This window comes from Triticum aestivum, chromosome 4A, assembly GCF_018294505.1.
Source record: "Triticum aestivum cultivar Chinese Spring chromosome 4A, IWGSC CS RefSeq v2.1, whole genome shotgun sequence".
In the NCBI taxonomy this organism is placed as follows: Eukaryota; Viridiplantae; Streptophyta; class Magnoliopsida; order Poales; family Poaceae; genus Triticum; species Triticum aestivum.
The window spans coordinates 60894975-60913718 of record NC_057803.1 but is presented as its reverse complement, the minus strand read 5'-3'; the positions used below and the strand labels follow the sequence as shown (position 1 = coordinate 60913718).

Below are 18744 nucleotides of genomic sequence, written 5' to 3'. Positions count from 1 at the left end.
AACGTCTGGTGTGTGATAACATCTTTGGCTAGTTGGTGAGCTTACCCGCATACTTCGGCACAACCATGTAGCACACATCATAAGCAGAGCAGAGTATAAACAGCATCAACTACTTAACAACATAATTCAGATAAGCAGTACCACACTTCATAACAGTTCAATGCATAAGCCATAAACAGTCTAAAGCATACTCGATAGTACTTAGGAAGGAGGTGCCCCGGCCCTAGTCCTTGGCGGCGAAGGCTTCGTCGTGCTTCCCGCACTTGTTGACGACCTCAATGCCATCGTCGTCGAAGATGACGACCTTGAGGGTGTCGGGAGTGAGGAGCTTGAATGTCACCATGTAGTCGATCTTGATCTGATGAACGGCTACGTAGGTGGCCCAACCCTGATCCAGGGTTACCATGTCGTTCATCAGCTTCACCGTCACCTTCCAGGAGCAGCCGGTGTTGTTCCCGAGCTTGAACTCCGTCGGCACCGCGACGAAGTGCTTGGTGAAGTCCAGGGGCATGGGGATGCACTCAAGCTTCGATGCAAGGATGACCTTGCAGAAGTGAGTTGGGCCATCCTCCTCATGGTAGTGGTCGTAGTTGTGGCGCTTGTTGCTGGGGGGCTCCTCCATGCGCTCGTCGTCGCCAACCTCGAGCGTCTTCGGTTCTTCCTCGGCAGTGGGCAGCAGCACAACCTCGGGCATTGGATGAACGGGCTACTTGCCCTTGTTGTCAATGGCCGGGAGCACCTCCGTGCCCATCTCATTGCCCTCCTCGATCTGCACACAATTCGTGGAGCCAGACACATCACAGAGTTCATGGCTTATTGAAGAACATGTAGCTAAACGGCATGACTGTCTCTCTTCCTCCGCTCCATCGTGCCTATATTTACTCACCCTGCCCACCACTACTTACCCACTCCCTCTCTTCTCTCACTATATACCTTCCTCCTCTCCATCGCCATGAGCTCTAGCTCCAGCTCCAACGCCAACCCCTTCCATTAGGGTATTGGCTGGAGGGCCTTCTTCCTCGGGTGGTCGGCTGGTGACCGCACCAAGTTCGAGAACACCATGGAGGGGTGCCTCGGGTGCTCAAACTTTGGCTCCATGCCTGACATGCAGAAGGAATCTGATGCAGTGCTCATGAGGGCCACTGCACAAGAGCTGAAGACGCTGATTCCTGACCTAGCAAAGGGCGCGATGGCAGTCGACATCATTCGCTGGGCCATGAATCAGGCCTTCTCCGACGACGCTAAATAGAGGAAGAAGTGGTCCAAGTACAAGAACTACTGGACTCCTAATGACCGCCGTGCCGCAGTGTACTGGGAGACGACAATAGTGCCGCCGACAGTCATCGGTGGGGAGCCTAAGGAGGAGGAAGAACTGGTGCAGATGCCAGTGAGGGCGCCGGAGCCAGGCCGTCGTACGTGGCAGATCGACCTCGACTCCTCTGACAGCGACGACGACCTGCCGCCTCGCACGGCGATGGACAAGAAGATGAAGGCCAGCCACTCGACCCGCCGGTGACGGCCGCCGCGATTAGCTGGTGTCTGTTTTGTACCCCCAATCCCCCTTCTACTCCATCCACATCTACCTCTATTCCGATCTTCCATGAACTAGTATGAAGTAGTATGAACTCGTATGAACTGCCATGCTTATCTACCTCTATTCCCCATTCCCCTCTCCACCGTGGATCGGATCTATCGCCGGATCAAATGCGAAAAAGTAGTGCATGACGAACAGAGAAGTGCTTACCGCGATTGCCACGGGCCAGGTGATGATCCGCTCACCGGTGATGGAGTCCAGTGGTCTTCTTACTCTCCTCCGATCCGCCGCCGGTGAGAGTTGGGAGAGTGGGGAAGAGTGGGGAGATGGAGCGGTGAGGGGCAGTGAGGCTAATAACTGCCGGCGCTTCGGGAAACAACGCGGCTTCTCGAGCGTGGCCGCGCACATGAAGCCACCGCCGCCCACGTGCACCGCTCGGGCCTGGCCCTGGAGAAGCTGCCGATTCGAGCGTTCCCAGAGAGCCAGGCCCAGGAGTGCTTTAAGGTTCGTGCCATGCGGGCCGAACAGTAAAAGCAGGCAACTAATCGGCCCGTTTGCGTCCCACGTGAGCCAGGCCGGGCCTCATGCAGGCAACCAAACACGCCCTTAATCAGTGTCTCATGTTTTTCTCACTTGTATTTCGAGTAATTTTGATAGACTTCAATGCCTTTTTGGAACCGACGGGAGTAAGGAGAGGAAAATATGTGTATGTGAGATCCAGATGAGAAAGACATTATGAGCTAGGATATGAGTTGCACAACTCTTTTCCCCTTTTGTGAAAAGGCCTAAAGCCATATATTATATATATCACAAGTCATTACAACCGCATCTAAACAAAAATATAAAGTTATAATCAAATACTTGGAAGTGCCGAAGTCTTCTTCCTCCTGCATCCACCGGTGACGTGCCGTGAACATCTTATCAACGTCCATAAATGGAAAATCATAGACCAAACTTCCGAATTGGCAAAATTCAGTGCCATCGCTATCATAGTTTCCGCTAAGTTCACGACTGGAGATAAACGGACTCGAACCATATTCGCCACAGGTTAAATCGTAGCCTCTCAGACCTCCCCGATGGGAAGCCATATTCGATGGAAGTCATATGTATGGCTTGGTGGGAGATATTTCCTATCTTTCTAGATCCACCCTACAATATGGGGTCAAAATCCAAAAAAAGAAGTGATTTAGCCCTTACTAAAAGGAAAATTGATTCTTGGCGCAATGAGCATAGCTTGATGTCGTCTCTGGACCTCACCTCCACGAAGCAAGCTTTTATAAACCCAAGAGCTTATAGAAGGAGTGATCGGGAAGTCGTCGATCCAGACCAGGAGACGCCGACGGATGCGATATGCGAAGCAAATCGCTGCCCCAGAAAAGAATACGTAGATAAGGGCCAGTAGAAACTCCAAAGACCACGAAAGTCGGCTGAATCCAGACAGATCCACCGGAAACCTAAACCAAACGGAAATCGGAGGACCCATTGGAGACACGGCTCTGCACACCCTCCGTTAGCGAAAGAACATCAACTGAATAGGGAAAGGGCGGGGAGAACATTATTCCTACATTGGAATATCGTCACATCTTCGCCACCCCAAACCAAGCACGAAGACTTTCTAAACTAAACCTGAAAAAAAAATCACCCATGTTGTTGCATGATAGGTCTGGGTATGACGTCTAGCCTGCCACCGCCCAGAACCGTGCGTCGACGCCCTCTTTCCGGTAACCTAGCCAAGCCAGGTAGCTGTTGAAGATCGCTGCACTGGATCCCGTCGGCTGTCGTCAGCTTCAGCAATACCGTCGTTGAGCACCGCCTCATGCAGATCACTCTAACATGCATCTTGTTCACCGTGTCATAACAACCCTCCAATCCTCCACAGTGGGATGTCCATGAACAAGATCTCCTCGCCGGCCCCGCGCGGGATTTGCCTGGCGACGTTCCTATATGGCGGCAAGAGGGAGAAAACATGGGTGGCAGCTAGTGTTTCCTAGTCGCCTATGCAGCTGCCTATCACATGAGCTGCACAATTCACTCTCCAATATAAACTGTAATTTTTATAGCACATACTCCCTTCATTCTAATGAATAAATCATGCATGTATTTCTAAAATTTAAGTTTGATCATCAATTTGACCATCCAATGTGAGTTATGCGTGATAAAAATTATACCATTGAACTTGTATCCAAAAAATGTTTGTAGTGGTATAATTTTTAAGTCACATGACTAATGTTTTAATAGTTAAATTAATGATCAAAGTTCAATTTTAAAATTTATGTTGAAACGGAGAGAGTCCTGATAACTTTTGTCTTTGAGACAATCATTTATAACTTTAAGTTACTTGATGACAACGAAGAAGTTTATTTTTGGATCAGAGAAGGGAGAGGTAGGCCCAAGATGTCTTACCTTTGATCAGGGCCCATACATTTACAATCTGGACATTCTTCTCCTGGCATGGCAACAAAAGTGCCTTGAGCCACGGGAACTATATTTCGCCTCTAGCGACGTGTATGCTACCTTCGCTTGAAGCTTTTCCATTTTTATGTATACATGTTTAACACTTTTAAATACATAATTAACATATTCTAAAACATATTTTTTATTTCTATTTTTTCCATACACATTATACATTTTTATATATACTTGAGCAACATTGTTTATATACATTTTTAAGTGTCTCGCCGTTGTGCATCTTCTATAAACATCAGTAACATTTTTTATATAGGTTTAATATTTTTAAATACTTGATTACCACTTTCTTATATAAATGTTTTGATGTCTATTTTACTCATACACATTAGTATTTTTTTGTGTGCATCAGGAACATTTGTTAAGTACATGATTAACAATATTTTCATATACATGTTTGATGTCTACCTTTCTCCATGCACATTGTACATTTTTTTGTATGCACGAGAAACAATGTTCGGTCCGTCACTCTAGCATCCGGTTCACAGCAGCACCCCCTTCACAGTATCACCCTGTTTTTTTGCTCGGTTTTTGTTTCTAACATTTTTCAAAATATGAATATGTATGCCAGATAATTTCTAAATACGCATTGAAATTTTTGCAATATACTTTGAACAATTTCCGAATACACATTGAACATTTGTCTAATATATGTTTAACAAATTTCAAATATATAGTGAACATTTGTGGTATTTGAACAACTTCCTAATACAATGAATATTTTATAGTGCATGGTGAACTCTTAATACACAATGAACTTTTGTATCATACACATGAAAAAGGCAAGAAAAAAAAATACAAAGTAGAAAAAATAAAATAAATATATAATAAAATGGAAAAGGAATAGAAACAGCTCCAGCGAAGGTCCCCATGGGCCAGACCGGACCGGAGCACTGGAAGAGACTGAGCCGGCATATCATCTTGAGATTTACGAAGTCACCGTAAGCGCCTCGTTGTCTGACGGGAACGTCTTCTCCCATTGACAACGCATCGCAGAAATTCTGAAATAAATCTAAGAATAATACGAGCACCAGGACTTGAATCCTAGTGGGCTGGGGATACCATTGTCCCTCTAGCCATCAAACCACAGATTGGTTCACAGTTCATTCATGTGATCATCCCTACTATCTTCGTTCGGTTTTTCCTTCACTGGTATCTATGGTTTTCCTTTTTTTTCCTTCCTTATAATTGAGGTTACTTTGTTTTTTCACAGCTTTTCATCGGCTTTCCTTTTTTCTTTGGTATACTTCAATTGTTTCTCGATCTTTTATTCGGTTTTCTTTGCTTTTTCTCTTTGTCATTTTCTTGGATTTCCAATGGTATTTTCCCTATCCGGTACATGTGTATATTTTTATTAGACATTGTATATCTTTCGTGTACATTATGAACATTTTTAAATACATTTCTAATTTTTTAATACATCATTAATTATTTTTTCAAATATATCCTTTGATGTCTATTGTTTTCATACACACTGTACAATATTGGTATACATCTGAAACAGTTTTTATACATGTTCAACATCTATTAAATACATTATTCATATTATTTTCTAAGAAAAAAATTGATGTCTATTGTTTTCATGCACACTTATATATTTCTTACATACATATGAAATATATTTTTTATACAGGTTTAACCTTTTTTGTATACATGACTAACATTTTTAAAATAAATATTTTTATGTCCACTTTTTTTGTACGCAACATACAATTTTCTTATACATCGGAATCATTTTTCGTAAAAATTTTACATTTTGAATTATATGAACATTGTTTTACATTGCATAAATAGTTTTACATGCGTGAACATTTTTAAAATGTCAGAATTTTCTTTAAAGCTTTCAAATTTTCTTAGTCATTCTAACAAAAAAATTACACTGTATTAACAATTTGGAATTTCTCAACTTTATATTTTTGAAGTAAATGTGATACATTTAATATCAAAATGATAAATGAAGTTATAAAACAAATAAAAATAAAAAATACAACCAATGAACTAGCGAACTAACGAATGCATCAAATAACTAACTGGGCCGACCTTCTACTAGCTCTCTTCATGCGATTGTGATCCATACAGCGAGCTAAGTAGTGATTCTGTAAGATGAGAGCAACTAACTAGAGATTACCCCTTGCAGGGAACCTCCAGGGATCACCATTTGTGCCCTTAGAGCATGCCAAGTGGTGCGTGGAGCCGCTACCACATGTCAAGTGTTCGACACTCACTCTGATTTTTTTTTTCTGTATGTGTTTTTGGGGTTTGGGTGGCTTTTTTCTGGGTGTTTTGGCTTTTCGGTTTTCATCCGATTTTCCTTAGGTTTTGTAGAGAAGGAAATCCTGATTTTTCTTGTGCGAAAAAAGTTGTGCTTCCCCGAGAAGCACATATTTAATTATGTGGGAAGCATAGCTCGAAAAGGTAAAAAAAGTTGTGCTTCAATGAGAAACACATATTTACGTCTTGTGGAGGCACATATTTGCTTCCAGGAGAAGCATAGTGTGCTTTTCTGAAAGGAAAAAAAAATGTGCTCCACAAGAAGCACATATTTGTTTCTCGTTGAGACATATATTTATTTTCGCCAGAAGCACAGTTGTGCTTTCTGGACAGGGAAAAAGATGTGCTTTCACGAGAAATACAGATTTGCTTCTTATGAAGGCACAAATTTGCTTCAAAAAGAAGCACAATTGTGCTTCTCGAAAAACGGATCAAAATGGGGAAAAATTATGCTTCCATGAAAAATACAACGGTAAAATACAACTTTTCAACATGGGATCTAGTTTCAAACCGTGCTTCGCCGAAACTTATCAACATGGGATCTAGTTTCAAAGATCTTGACACGAGAAATACAACGGTAAAATCGGTTTGGGATTTGGACGCACAGTTTAAGAGATAAAATATTTTGAAAAAACGAATCTATGTGTGCCACTTGTCGTGCCTGAGAAGATGGAAATGATCTTTGCAAAGTGTAACCCTTAACTAATGATTTCATATGATCTGCCCTCATCGACGCCTAAGTGTCGGTTGGCACAGCAACACATAGGGGTGTCCACGTGGGACTTGGCCTTGTTTTTTCGCTTGCTCGTTCAGTAGAGGACTCGCTCAGCCTTGCTGGTTTTTTTATTACTCGCTCTGACTCACTTGTTTTTTAACTATTGTTTTTTTGTGCTTGTCTTTTTCTTGCCGGTTTGTTCTTTTAGGGAAAATCAACCAATTTTCTTGGTTAAATTTTTTAAATGGTAAAAATGAAAAGATCGTGATTTTTGAAAAAAGTTAGCACATTTGGAAATAGTTCAGGAATTTGAGAAAAAACATGCATATGAAAAAATGTTCATGAATCTGATAAGGTTCATGAATTTATCAAAAGTTCTAGAAAACTGATAAAAGCAATCAACAAATTAAAAACCATTGATTTTGAAAGAGTTAACGATCTTGAAAAAAGATTGCACGCTTGAAAAAGTTCACAAAGTTTAAAAAGTTCATGAAGTAGAGAAAGTTCAGGCATTTGAATTTTTTTCTAGAAGTTAAAAAGAAGATTACAAATTTGAAAAAAAACTGCAAAAAATTAAAAATATTTGCAAATTTGGTAAAAAGATCATTATTTTTTTAAGATAAAAAATAAAAACCAAACGCATAGAGAAAACCAGTTGAAAAAACAGTCCGGAAGCTTCCAAAACCTGGACTGGGTAAGAAAAACCAAACACAAGCTTGTCGCAGATTTAGAGAGACTGGGGGCGAAGATATATGGGCCTCCCAGCCCATCCAGAACGTATGTGAGCGTTTCTTAGCCATAGCGCGCCGTAAACGCCAAATAGGAAAATAAATAAAAACCTTATACACAGCGGGCATGTCAACCTGTCAGCTATGAAAACAAATAAAAACCTGTCAACTGAAATAATGTACACTCCTGCATCGACACATTGTTTTAGTTTGAAACCCATCACAACATCCCATTTCTTGACTCCCCACAACCTTCAGTTATGCCTCATTAGAGATAGGGCCCGTCCTAGACAAGCAGGAGTGCACAATGTGTCGATGCACTGTCGCTCCCGACGGCTGGAATAGTGCCCCCTCGCGGGCTCATCGTGTAATTCATTGACGAGACTAGCCGGCGGCACGGGGCAACGACGCAGACTGTGCTACAACGGAGCAACCCCGGCTCCAGCAGGCGGTATGGCGTCAATTTTTCCAGCTTCAATCTTCTCTGCTACCGCTTAGACGTAACCGTAAAGTCATCCCACCGCCACCACTCCCGTCGCTTGATTGGCTGATTGAATGTCACCCATTGCTTAATCTTGTCCGATGGTGATTGAAATATTAGTGCTATTCTGCACAGTATATATTGTTGAGATAATGAGAAGACTAGAGATATATTCTCCTACTTTGGTCATCAAGAAGGCAAGACGGAGAAGATAGGCAGATAGTGTCATCTTCTTCATTGGTAGAAATAACAAGGAGTCACTATTATCATGTGTGTGCCGTCATGGGCTAAACAGCCTTGTAACCGCGTACCTATTAAGCCCACATGTGTGTGTTGTTAGAATTAAGCAGAGACAAGGCATTGATTTTTCCCTTGCTGGGCCGGCCCGTCTAAGGGTTTTTATCTTCCTGTGTTAAACCCAAAAATTAACACCACCAACGAATCGAACCGACGACCTCCTTCAGAAACAAACACGCCACAACCACCAGGCCACTAACCAACTGGTGCAAAGAGTCCTGGTTTTACTCTTTTATTCATTTGTCAGTTTGTTTTGTTCTTTTTCTTTTCTTTTTTTCTAGTTCTTTTACCTTTTTCTTTTATTTATTTTCTTAAATGCGCGGTATTTTAGTTCGTGAACTTTTTCGAAAATTCGATGAGCTCTTTTCTCAAATCAATGAACTATTTCTATTTTTGGATGAACTATTTTTGAAAATTGTTGAACTTTTTTGAAATTTGGTGAACTTTCTTCAAATTCAATGAACTTTTATCAAATTAGGTGAACTTTTTTCAAAAAAATGATGAACTCTTTTCAAATTCTATGAACTTTTTCCATTTTTGGATGAACTATTTTTGAAAATTGATGAACTTTTTTGAAATTTGGCAAACTTTCTTCAAATTTGATGAACTTTTATCAAATTAGGTGAATTTTTTTCAAAAAAATGATGAACTCTTTTCAAATCTGATGGACCTTTTTAAGAATCGATGAACTACTTTCAAATTCGATGAATATTTTTCAACTTCGTTTGAAAATTTTGCAAGGTTTTGTTCAAATCCGTGAACATTTTTGTATTCGTACACGTTTTCGTTTTTGGCAAATTATTTGTTTTTTTATATTAATCAACGTGAACAAAGTTGAATGCATGTTAATGTTTGTACTAAAGGAGAACTCAAATAGATTTATTTTCTAATAATAGGCAACAACCCAAGCTTGGTATAGTGGTGAAGGCTCGAAGCTACTAATTTAGCGTTCGAAGATTGATTCCTGTTGTGCCCGTATTTGGCCTCAGCTTTTTTCACTTCCCGTTTTGCGTTTTTCCTCTGATTCATTGGGCCGGCCCGCTACGCGCCGCGTGCAGGCGCCAGGAGCGCTGGCCGGCGCTTGCAGCGCCCAATAGGGGCTCCCTCGATTTTTAGATCCCCGAAGCGTCATCTCTCGTTTCCCCTTCTGCTTCCTCCTTAATCTTCTCCTTCGTTCAGCAAAACAACCAATTCTACCTGTCAAAAAAGACCGATTGATTATAGGATTTATCGTCGTTTCGTGCGTTGTCATTATGCTTACAGCGTGACATTTGAATGTGGATGCTCTTCATCCAACACAACCCTATCTACAGCAACAACAACAACAACAACAACAACAACAACAACAACAACAACAATTACAACAGAGGGGTGACAACTTTGTAAACGGTCGATGGAGAAACTAGGGCAAACCCGATAATCTCGACAAACATGTAGGTGGTACAAATAGTATCCACAATCACGTTTGAGAGAAATACTTTGTGAAATAAAAAATATCAATTGCCAATGTATTGAACTTGATGACGATGATGAACTCTATTGTTCGGCATGAGTTGATTAGACATACTGTCGGTTGGTCAGGCTGGGACTATGTCATCTTGTTCCATTCTCAATGGATTACAATTCAGTTTCGGGTGCATTGACGACGTAGTTCGGCGTGCACCATGGGTCATGGTCGCGGTGCACTGGGTGCGCTTATAATACTTGGGGAGAGGTCTGATCGTTCTATCTGAAGTCAGGTTAGCGAGCAGACCCATTCGTGGTTCTCCTCGTTCTCCTTCGACATTCCTTTTGTGAGGGGTGTTATCGTAGTATCAACGAGACGACCAAGGCTCAAGGCACCTGGCTTTTCTTGGTTAGATGAAGATCAACACCGAAGACGCCTGTGCAACTCTCGACTTTAGGGGGCAGGTTGTTGCTCCACGGTTTAGGCTTTTCTTAGTGGTATAAAAAAATCTGAAACTTTATGACGTTGATTATCAACAAATATTTTAGGTGCTTGCAAAGTTTGGTGGCCAAATAACATCAAATGATCTTCGTAAATGCAAATTCTGCTTGAAAGTGCATACAAATTTGTTTTTTTAAAGAACTCCTCATATGTCATTTGGCCTCGAAATTTTACAAGCACCTGAAACATTTGGTCATAATTAAGGATGGCAATTTTACCCATGGACATGGATACCCATGGATATCCGATCTGAATGGATGGGGTTTGGATATGCTTTTGTGTCCATGGGCAGCGCCCAAACCCGACCCGATTGCTCGTGGATAGGGCATGGATCTAATCTTGTGCCCATGGGTATACCCAAACCCGACCCGATAGTATGATTTAATGGGTCAAAATCTGCTATCCCTACCCCACAGTCACATGTCCCACTGCAATTTTCCACTTTGTTATCTAAAACATGCAAAAGAAATTGCATAATCCCCGCTGTAACTTCTATTAGTTGTCATTCAATCCCCGTCGTAACATAATACAGGGTACCTTCACTTATTTTTATCTCCTCGTTAAATGACTCGTCATTCTCATCTTTTAGAAAAATACTAAATGATATTAGGTTGTCAGTGGACGTTGATTTGCCACAAGTTGATGTTTACCATAAGTGAAGCCTCCCCTGCCACGAGGTAAAGAATGGAGGACCTCATGTTACCACTGTGTTATTTCTTATTTATATGTCTTGTGAGGACCCAGTGGATATCCAGTGGGTATGAACATCCATCGAGTTTGGACATGGACACAATTTTCCCCCTTGGGTTTTTTCATAGGCGGGCAAAGACAGTCTTTATGGATATGAATATGGATTTGATATTGTTCAAACCGATCCAAATCCAACCCATTGTCATCCTTAGTCATAATGAAGCCATCAAGTTTCAGATTCTTTTGAGCTTTTTTCTGTGTTTCCGATCATGGGCGCATAGGTGCCATGTCCGTGGGAGTAGAAAAACCACTCTCCTAAGAAAAAGACAATTGCGTGTATTCTGGAATTCATCTTTCACTCACTGACGTTCTTCTATATGGTTACCTTATTTAAAACAAAATTTCCCTCCATCTTGTCGTACTACTCAATTCACTCTAGCCTTCACCCTCACCGGGAGCCCGTCCGCCATCCGCAACGTCAGCGAGGTCACCTGCCGCGGCCGGTATGCGCCGTCCACGGCGAGCTCGAACTCTTCCAGCACGCATGCCACGATAGACTTCATCTGGATGTAGGCCATCTCCTTCCCGAGGCAGATCCTCGGCCCCGCGTGGAACGCCATGTATCGGAACGGGCTCTCCGGCCGGAACGTCCCCTCCGCCGGGTCCAGCCACCGCTCCGGCCGGTACGCCCGCGCGTCCTCGCCCCACACGGACTCCATCCTCCCCATTGCGTACGAGTTGTACGCCACGAACCAACCTGCCCCCACCGCCGTGCCGTCCGGCAGGACGTCGGCGGCCTCCGCCCGCAGAAAGTTCACCGGCACCGGCGGGTACAGCCGCATCGACTCCGTGATGGCCGCGTGCACGTAGTGCATCTCCCTCAGCTCGTCGAGATCGAACCCGGCTCTGCCGAGGTCACCGATCGCTCGGCGGGCGCGCACGGCGGCGACCTCGTCGCGGATGCGGCGCTCCACGTCCGGGCGCGAGGACAACAGCCAGAAGAACCAGGTGAGCGCCGAGGACGTCGTTTCCCGCCCCGCGAGGAGGAAGCTGATCACTACATCGCGGAGGGCCGTCTCGGTGTAGCTCTCGCCCTGGCTCACCATGAACCTCGATAGCAAGTCGTGCTTCTCGCAGCCCACGTCCATCTCCTCCCGCCGCGACCGTATGATGCGATCGGCGAAGCCGTGCACCATGGCAATTGACTCGCGCAACCGCCGCTCGGAGCCCAGATTGAGCGCCTTCTTGATCATCCAGAATCCTGGGACGGCGTACTGGAACCTGCCCGCGCTGAGATTGGCCGCGTCCCGGAACGCGTCGGCGAAGCTGCTGCTCGCTGTCGCGGCGCTCTCGACTTCTGGGCGAGCGCCGTCTCCGTCCGGGAGCTGGCTGGGGTCGTGGTCGAAGGCGACGCGGCAGATATTATCGAACGCGTACCGCTCGAGCGTGTCCTGGAGGTCGAGCTGGCGGCCGGAGCCGGCGAAACGGCGCAGGAGCGGGAGGAGCCTGCCGTGGAGCTCGCTGTGCACGCTTCGCGCCACGAAGAGGCGCAGCGAGCGCGTGTTGAACTCGTAGCTGGCGGCCTTCCGCTGCGCGCGCCACGCCTCGCCGTCGGCGTTGAAGATGCCCCGGCCGAGGAAGTCGTGGAGCAGCGCCGCGAAGCGCGGGCCCTTGGGGTAGTTGTCGAAGCTGGCGCGCATGATGTGCTCCAGGTTGGTCGGGTTGGCGGTGATGACGCCTCGGACGCCGCCGGGCCGGCGGAACACGAGCGTGCAGGTTGGCAGGAGCGCGAGCACCTCGGTGAGCCAGTCCAGCACGCGGTGCCGGTTCGCCAGGAACTGCGGCAGGTGTCCGAGCAGCGGGTACGGCCGCGTCCTCGGCGTGCGCTGCGCCGGCGCCTTCTTGTCGAGTCTCCACGCACGGAGGACGAAGACTGCGCCGAGGGAGAAGAGCGGTATCAGGAGGAAGCAGGCTGCCAGTGCGATTGCCATGGCCGCTAGCTGGACTCCACCTACCGTGGGAGGAAATTCGGGGGGTTTATCTCCATGGTTTGGTTTTGTGTAGGTGAAGGGGAAGAAGATAAGGGAGAGGAGGAAAAGATCGTGGCGGTGAGCGAGCCGGTTGGTCTGGAAGCACCTCCGCCACTGGTGAGTTCTTGTGCTGACCGCACACGTGCCGCCGGTCTGCCGTAGCTATACAAAATGGGAACTTCGTACGGAACGAATCTGCCGCCATTTCCACTGAACTGCGTCACATTCGACGGATCGGAGGAGATATTTGTCTCAACTCTCAACACTGGACGTTTAGAGGGCCGACCTAAATGGACGACGTTTTTGTTCGTTTTTTGTTTGTTTGGGTCAATTCGGCGGACACAAATGTCCGACGTTGTGTTTGAATCGGCGCGAGCGCCTAACGCTAGCCTGATCCATTTTGTCGACGAGCCAAAAAAAGTCTTGGAAGCATTTAAAAAATAAATACATACATTTAATTAAACATAAAAGCCGGCCACAAAGGCCAGCGAAAGTCCACATTACATTAATTAACATAAAAAACTAAAAACTAGGCGATGTGTTGCCCTAGGCGTCCTTGTCATTGGCGGCGTCTGCGTCGGGGCTGGTGAGGTCGATCAGTGTCGGCGCAGGGCAGCCCAGGGGAACGCCGTGTTCCAGAGGGCGGCGATGTCGGGCTGCGCCACCGCTGCTTGGGCCTGGCACGCCTCCTTTTCGGCATCGCGCTCGAGCATCTGCAGGCGCTCCTCGGCCAGCCGAACGCGGCGCCGGTGGTCGAGGTAGGCCACCTCCTGCTTCTCCGTCGCCCCGAGCCAGATCGGCGGAGCGCCGACCCACTCGTGCACTACTCCGGTCCAGGAGTAGCGCTCGAGGTAGGCCAGCTCCTCCGGCTCAGGCGGCGGCAGGACGCCGCGGACGCCGCGTCGCGTCGTCTCCTCGTGCTTGAAGGCGAACCATCGAGCTCAGTTGGGCGAGTCGACGGTGTAGTGCGGTTCGGCGAGCTGCTTCGTGATGTCTACTACACAACCTTCTTCTTGTAGACGTTGTTGGGCCTTCAGGTGCAGAGGTTTGTAAAACAGTAGCAAATTTCCCTTAAGTGGATGATCTAAGATTTATCAATCCGTATGAGGCGTAGGATGAAGATGGTCTCTCTCAAACAACCCTGCAACCAAATAACAAAAAGTCTTTTGTGTCCCCAATACACCCAATACAATGGTAAATTGTATAGGCGCACTAGTTCGGCGAAGAGATGGTGATACAAGTGCAATATGGATGGTAGATATAGATTTTTGTAATTTGAAATTATAAAAAAAACAAGGTAACTAATGATAAAAGTGAGCGTAAACAGTATTGCAATGCATTGAAACAAGGCCTAGGGTTCATATTTTCACTAGTGCAAGTTCTCTCAACAATAATAACATAATTGGATCATATAACTATCCCTCAACATGCAACAAAAAGTCACTCCAAAGTCACTAATAGCGGAGAACAAACGAAGAGATTATTGTAGGGTACAAAACCACCTCAAAGTTATTCTTTCTGATGAATCTATTAAAGAGTTTGTACTAGAATAACACCTTAAGACACAAATCAACCAAAACCCTAATGTCACCTAGATACTCCAATGTCAACTCAAGTATCTGTGGGTATGATTATACGATATGCATCATACAATTTCAGATTCATCTATTCAACCAATACAAAGAACTTCAAAGAGTGCCCCAAAGATTCTACCGGAGAGTCAAGACGAAAACATGTGTCAACCCCTATGCATAAGTTCACGAGGTCACGGAACTCTCAAGTTGATCACCAAAACATACATCAAGTGGATCACGTGATATCCCATTGTCACCACAGATAAGCACATGCAAGACATACATCAAGTGTTCTCAAATCCTTGAAGACTCAATTCGATAAGATGACTTCAAAGGTAAAACTCGATTCATCACAAGAGAGTATAGGGGGAGAAACATCATAAGATCCAACTATAATAGCAAAGCTCGCGATACATAAAGATCGTACCACCTCAAGAACACGAGAGAGAGAGAGAGAGATCAGACACATAGCTACTGGTACATACCCTCAGTCTCGAGGGTGAACTACTCCCTTCCCGTCATAGAGAGCGCCAGGATGATGAAGATGACCGTCGGAGAGGGATTCCCCCCTTCGGCAGGGTGCCGGAACGGGTCCAGATTAGTTTTCAGTGGCTACGGAGGCTTCTGGCGGCGGAACTCCCGATCTATTGTGCTCCCTGATGTTTTTAGGGTATATGACATATATAGGAGAAAGAAGTCGGTCAGGGTAGCCACGAGGGGCCCACGAGGGTGGGGGACGCGCCCAGGGGGACATGCGCGCCTCCTTGCCTCGTGGCCACCTCGAAGCTTCCCCGACGTCTACTCCAAGTCTCCTGGATTGCTTCCGTTCTAAAAATAACTCTCCCAAAGGTTTCATTCCATTTGGACTCCGTTTGATATTCCTTTTCTGTAAAACTCAAAAACAAGGAAAAACAGAAATTGACATTGGGCTCTAGGTTGATAGGCTAGTCCCAAAAATCATGTAAAATAGCATATAAATGCATATAAAACATCCTAGATGGATAATATAATAGCATGGAACAATCAAAAATTATAGATATGTTGGAGACGTATCAAGCATCCCCAAGCTTAATTCCTGCTCGTCCTTGAGTAGGTAAATGATAAAAACAGAATTTTTGATGTGAAATGCTACCTAACATATTTATCAATGTAATCTTCTATATTGTGGCATGAATATTAAGATCCATAAGATTCAAGACAAAAGTTTAATATTGACATAAAAATAATAATACTTCAAGTATACTAACTAAGTAATCATGTCTTCTCAAAATAACATGGCCAAACAAAGCTATCCCTACAAAATCATATAGTCTGGCTATGCTCTATCTTCATCACACAAAATATTTAAATCATGCACAACCCCGATGACAAGCCAAGCAATTGTTTCATACTTTTGATGTTTTCAAACTTTTTCAATCTTCACGCAATACATGAGCGTGAGCCATGGACATAGTACTATAGGTGGAATAGAATGATGGTTGTGGAGAAGACAAAAAGGAGAAGATAGTCTCACATCAACTAGGCGTATCAACGGGCTATGGAGATGTCCATCAATAGATATCAATGTGAGTGAGTAGGGATTGCCATGCAATGGATGCACTAGAGCTATAAGTGTATGGAAGCTCAAAAAGAAACTAAATGGGTGTGCATCCAACTCGTTTGCTCACGAAGACCTAGGGCATTTTGAGGAAGCCCATCATTGGAATATACAAGCCAAGTTCTATAATGAAAGATTCCCACTAGTATATGAAAGTGACAACATAGGAGACTCTCTATCATAAAGATCATGGTGCTACTTTGAAGCACAAGTGTGGTAAAAGGATAGTAACATTGCCCCTTCTCTTTTTTTCTCTAATTTTTTTTGTTTTTTTGGGCCTTCTCTTTTTTTATGGCCTCTTTTTTTTCTTTTTCGTCCGGAGTCTCATCCCGACTTGTGGAGGAATCATACTCTCCATCATCCTTTCCTCACATGGGACAATGCTCTAATAATGATGATCATCACACTTTTATTTACATACAACTCAAGAATTACAACTCGATACTTAGAACAAATTATGACTCTATATGAATGCCCCCGGCGGTGTACCGGGATGTGCAATGACTCATGAGTGACATGTATGAAAGAATTATGAATGGTGGCTTTACCACAAATACGATGTCAACTACATGATCATGCAAAGCAATATGACAATGATGGAGCGTGTCATAATAAACGGAACGGTGGAAAGTTGCATGGCAATATATCTCGGAATGGCTATGAAAATGCCATAATAGATAGGTATGTTGGCTGTTTTGAGGAAGGTAAATGATGGGTTTATGGTACCGGAGAAAGTTCCGCGGCACAAGAGAGGCTAGCAATGGTGGAAGGGTGAGAGTGCGTATAATCCATGGACTTAACATTAGTCATAAAGAACTCACATACTTATTGCAAAAATCTATTAGTTATCGAAACAAAGTACTACGCGCATACTCCTAGGGGGATAGATTGGTAGGAAAAGACCATCGCTCGTCGGGACCGCCACTCATAAGAAAGACAATCAATAAATAAATCATGCTCCGACTTCATCACATAACGGTTCACCATACGTGCATGCTACGGGAATCATAAACTTTAACATAAGTATCTCTCAAATTCACAACTACTCAACTAGCATGACTCTAATATCATCATCTTCATATCTCAAAACAATCATCAAGTATCAAACTTCTCATAGTATTCATTGTACTTTATATGAAAGTTTTTATTATATCCCTCTTGAATGCCCATCATATTAGGACTAAATTCATAACCAAAGCAAATTACCATGCTTTTATAAAGACTCTCAAAATAATATAAGTGAAGCATGAGAGTTCATCTATTTCTTCAAAATAAAACCACCGCCGTGCTCTAAAAGGATATAAGTGAAGCATTAGAGCAAATGACAAACTACTCCAAAAGATATAAGTGAAGATCAATAAGTAGTATGCAACTATGTGAAGACTCTCTAACATTTAAGAATTTCAGATCTTGGTATTTTATTCAAACGGCAAGCAAAGCAAAATAAAATAAAATGATGCTCCAAGCAAAACACATATCATGTGGTGAATAAAAATATAGCTCCAAGTAAAGTTATCGATGAACGAAGACGAAAAAGGGGATGCCATCCGGGGCATCCCCAAGCTTAGGCTCTTGGTTGTCCTTGAATATTACCTTGGGGTGCCTTGGTCATCCCCAAGCTTAGGCTCTTGCCACTTCTTATTCCATAGTCCATAGAATCTTTACCCAAAACTTGAAAACTTCACAACACAAAACTTAACAGAAAACTCGTAAGCTCCGTTAGTATAAGAAAATAAATCACAACTTAGGTACTGTTTTTAACTCATTCTAAATTCATATTGGTGTAATATCTACTGTATTCCAACTTCTCTATGGTTCATACCCTCCGATACTACTCATAGATTCATCAAAATAAGCAAACAACACATAGAAAACAGAATCTGTCAAAAACAGAACAGTCTGTAGTAATCTGTATCAAACGTATACTTTTGGAACTCATAAAATTATGAAATAAATTGGTGGACGTGAGGAATTTGTCTATTAATCATCTTCAAAAAGAATCAACTTAATCGCACTCTCCAGTAAAACATGGCAGCTAATGTCGTGAGCGCTAAAGTTTCTGTTTTTTACAGCAAGATCACAAAGACTTCACCCAGGTCTTCCCAAAGGTTCTACTTGACACAAAGACTAATTAAAAGCATAGAACCACATCTAAACAGAGGCTAGATAAATTATTTAATACTAAACAGAACAAAAAAAAATCAAGGAACAAAAATAAAATCGGGTTGCCTTCCAACAAGCGCTAACGTTTAACGCCCCTAATTAGGCATGATGATTTCAATGATGCTCGCATAAAAGATAAGAATTGAAATATAAAGAGAGCATCATGAAAAATATGACTAGCACATTTAAGTCTAACCCACTTCCTATGCATAGGGTTTTTGTGAGGAAACAACTTGTGGGAATAAGAATC

At 43.7% G+C, this 18744-nt stretch overlaps 1 protein-coding gene across 1 annotated transcript; it reads right to left on the bottom strand.

Moving 5' to 3' along the window:
• Positions 1-11446: 11446 nt before the first annotated feature.
• LOC123085136 (cytochrome P450 94B3) lies at positions 11447-13262 on the bottom strand. The gene has a single exon (XM_044506731.1). It carries the CDS (start codon positions 13119-13121, stop codon positions 11556-11558), a length of 1566 nt encoding a protein of 521 aa, XP_044362666.1. The 5' UTR covers positions 13122-13262; the 3' UTR covers positions 11447-11555.
• Positions 13263-18744: the final 5482 nt, after the last annotated feature.

Excerpts from the sequence above, each read along its gene's own strand:
- LOC123085136 (XM_044506731.1), bottom strand. The coding sequence starts at position 13,121 with ATGGCAATCGCACTGGCAGCCTGCTTCCTCCTGATACCGCTCTTCTCC.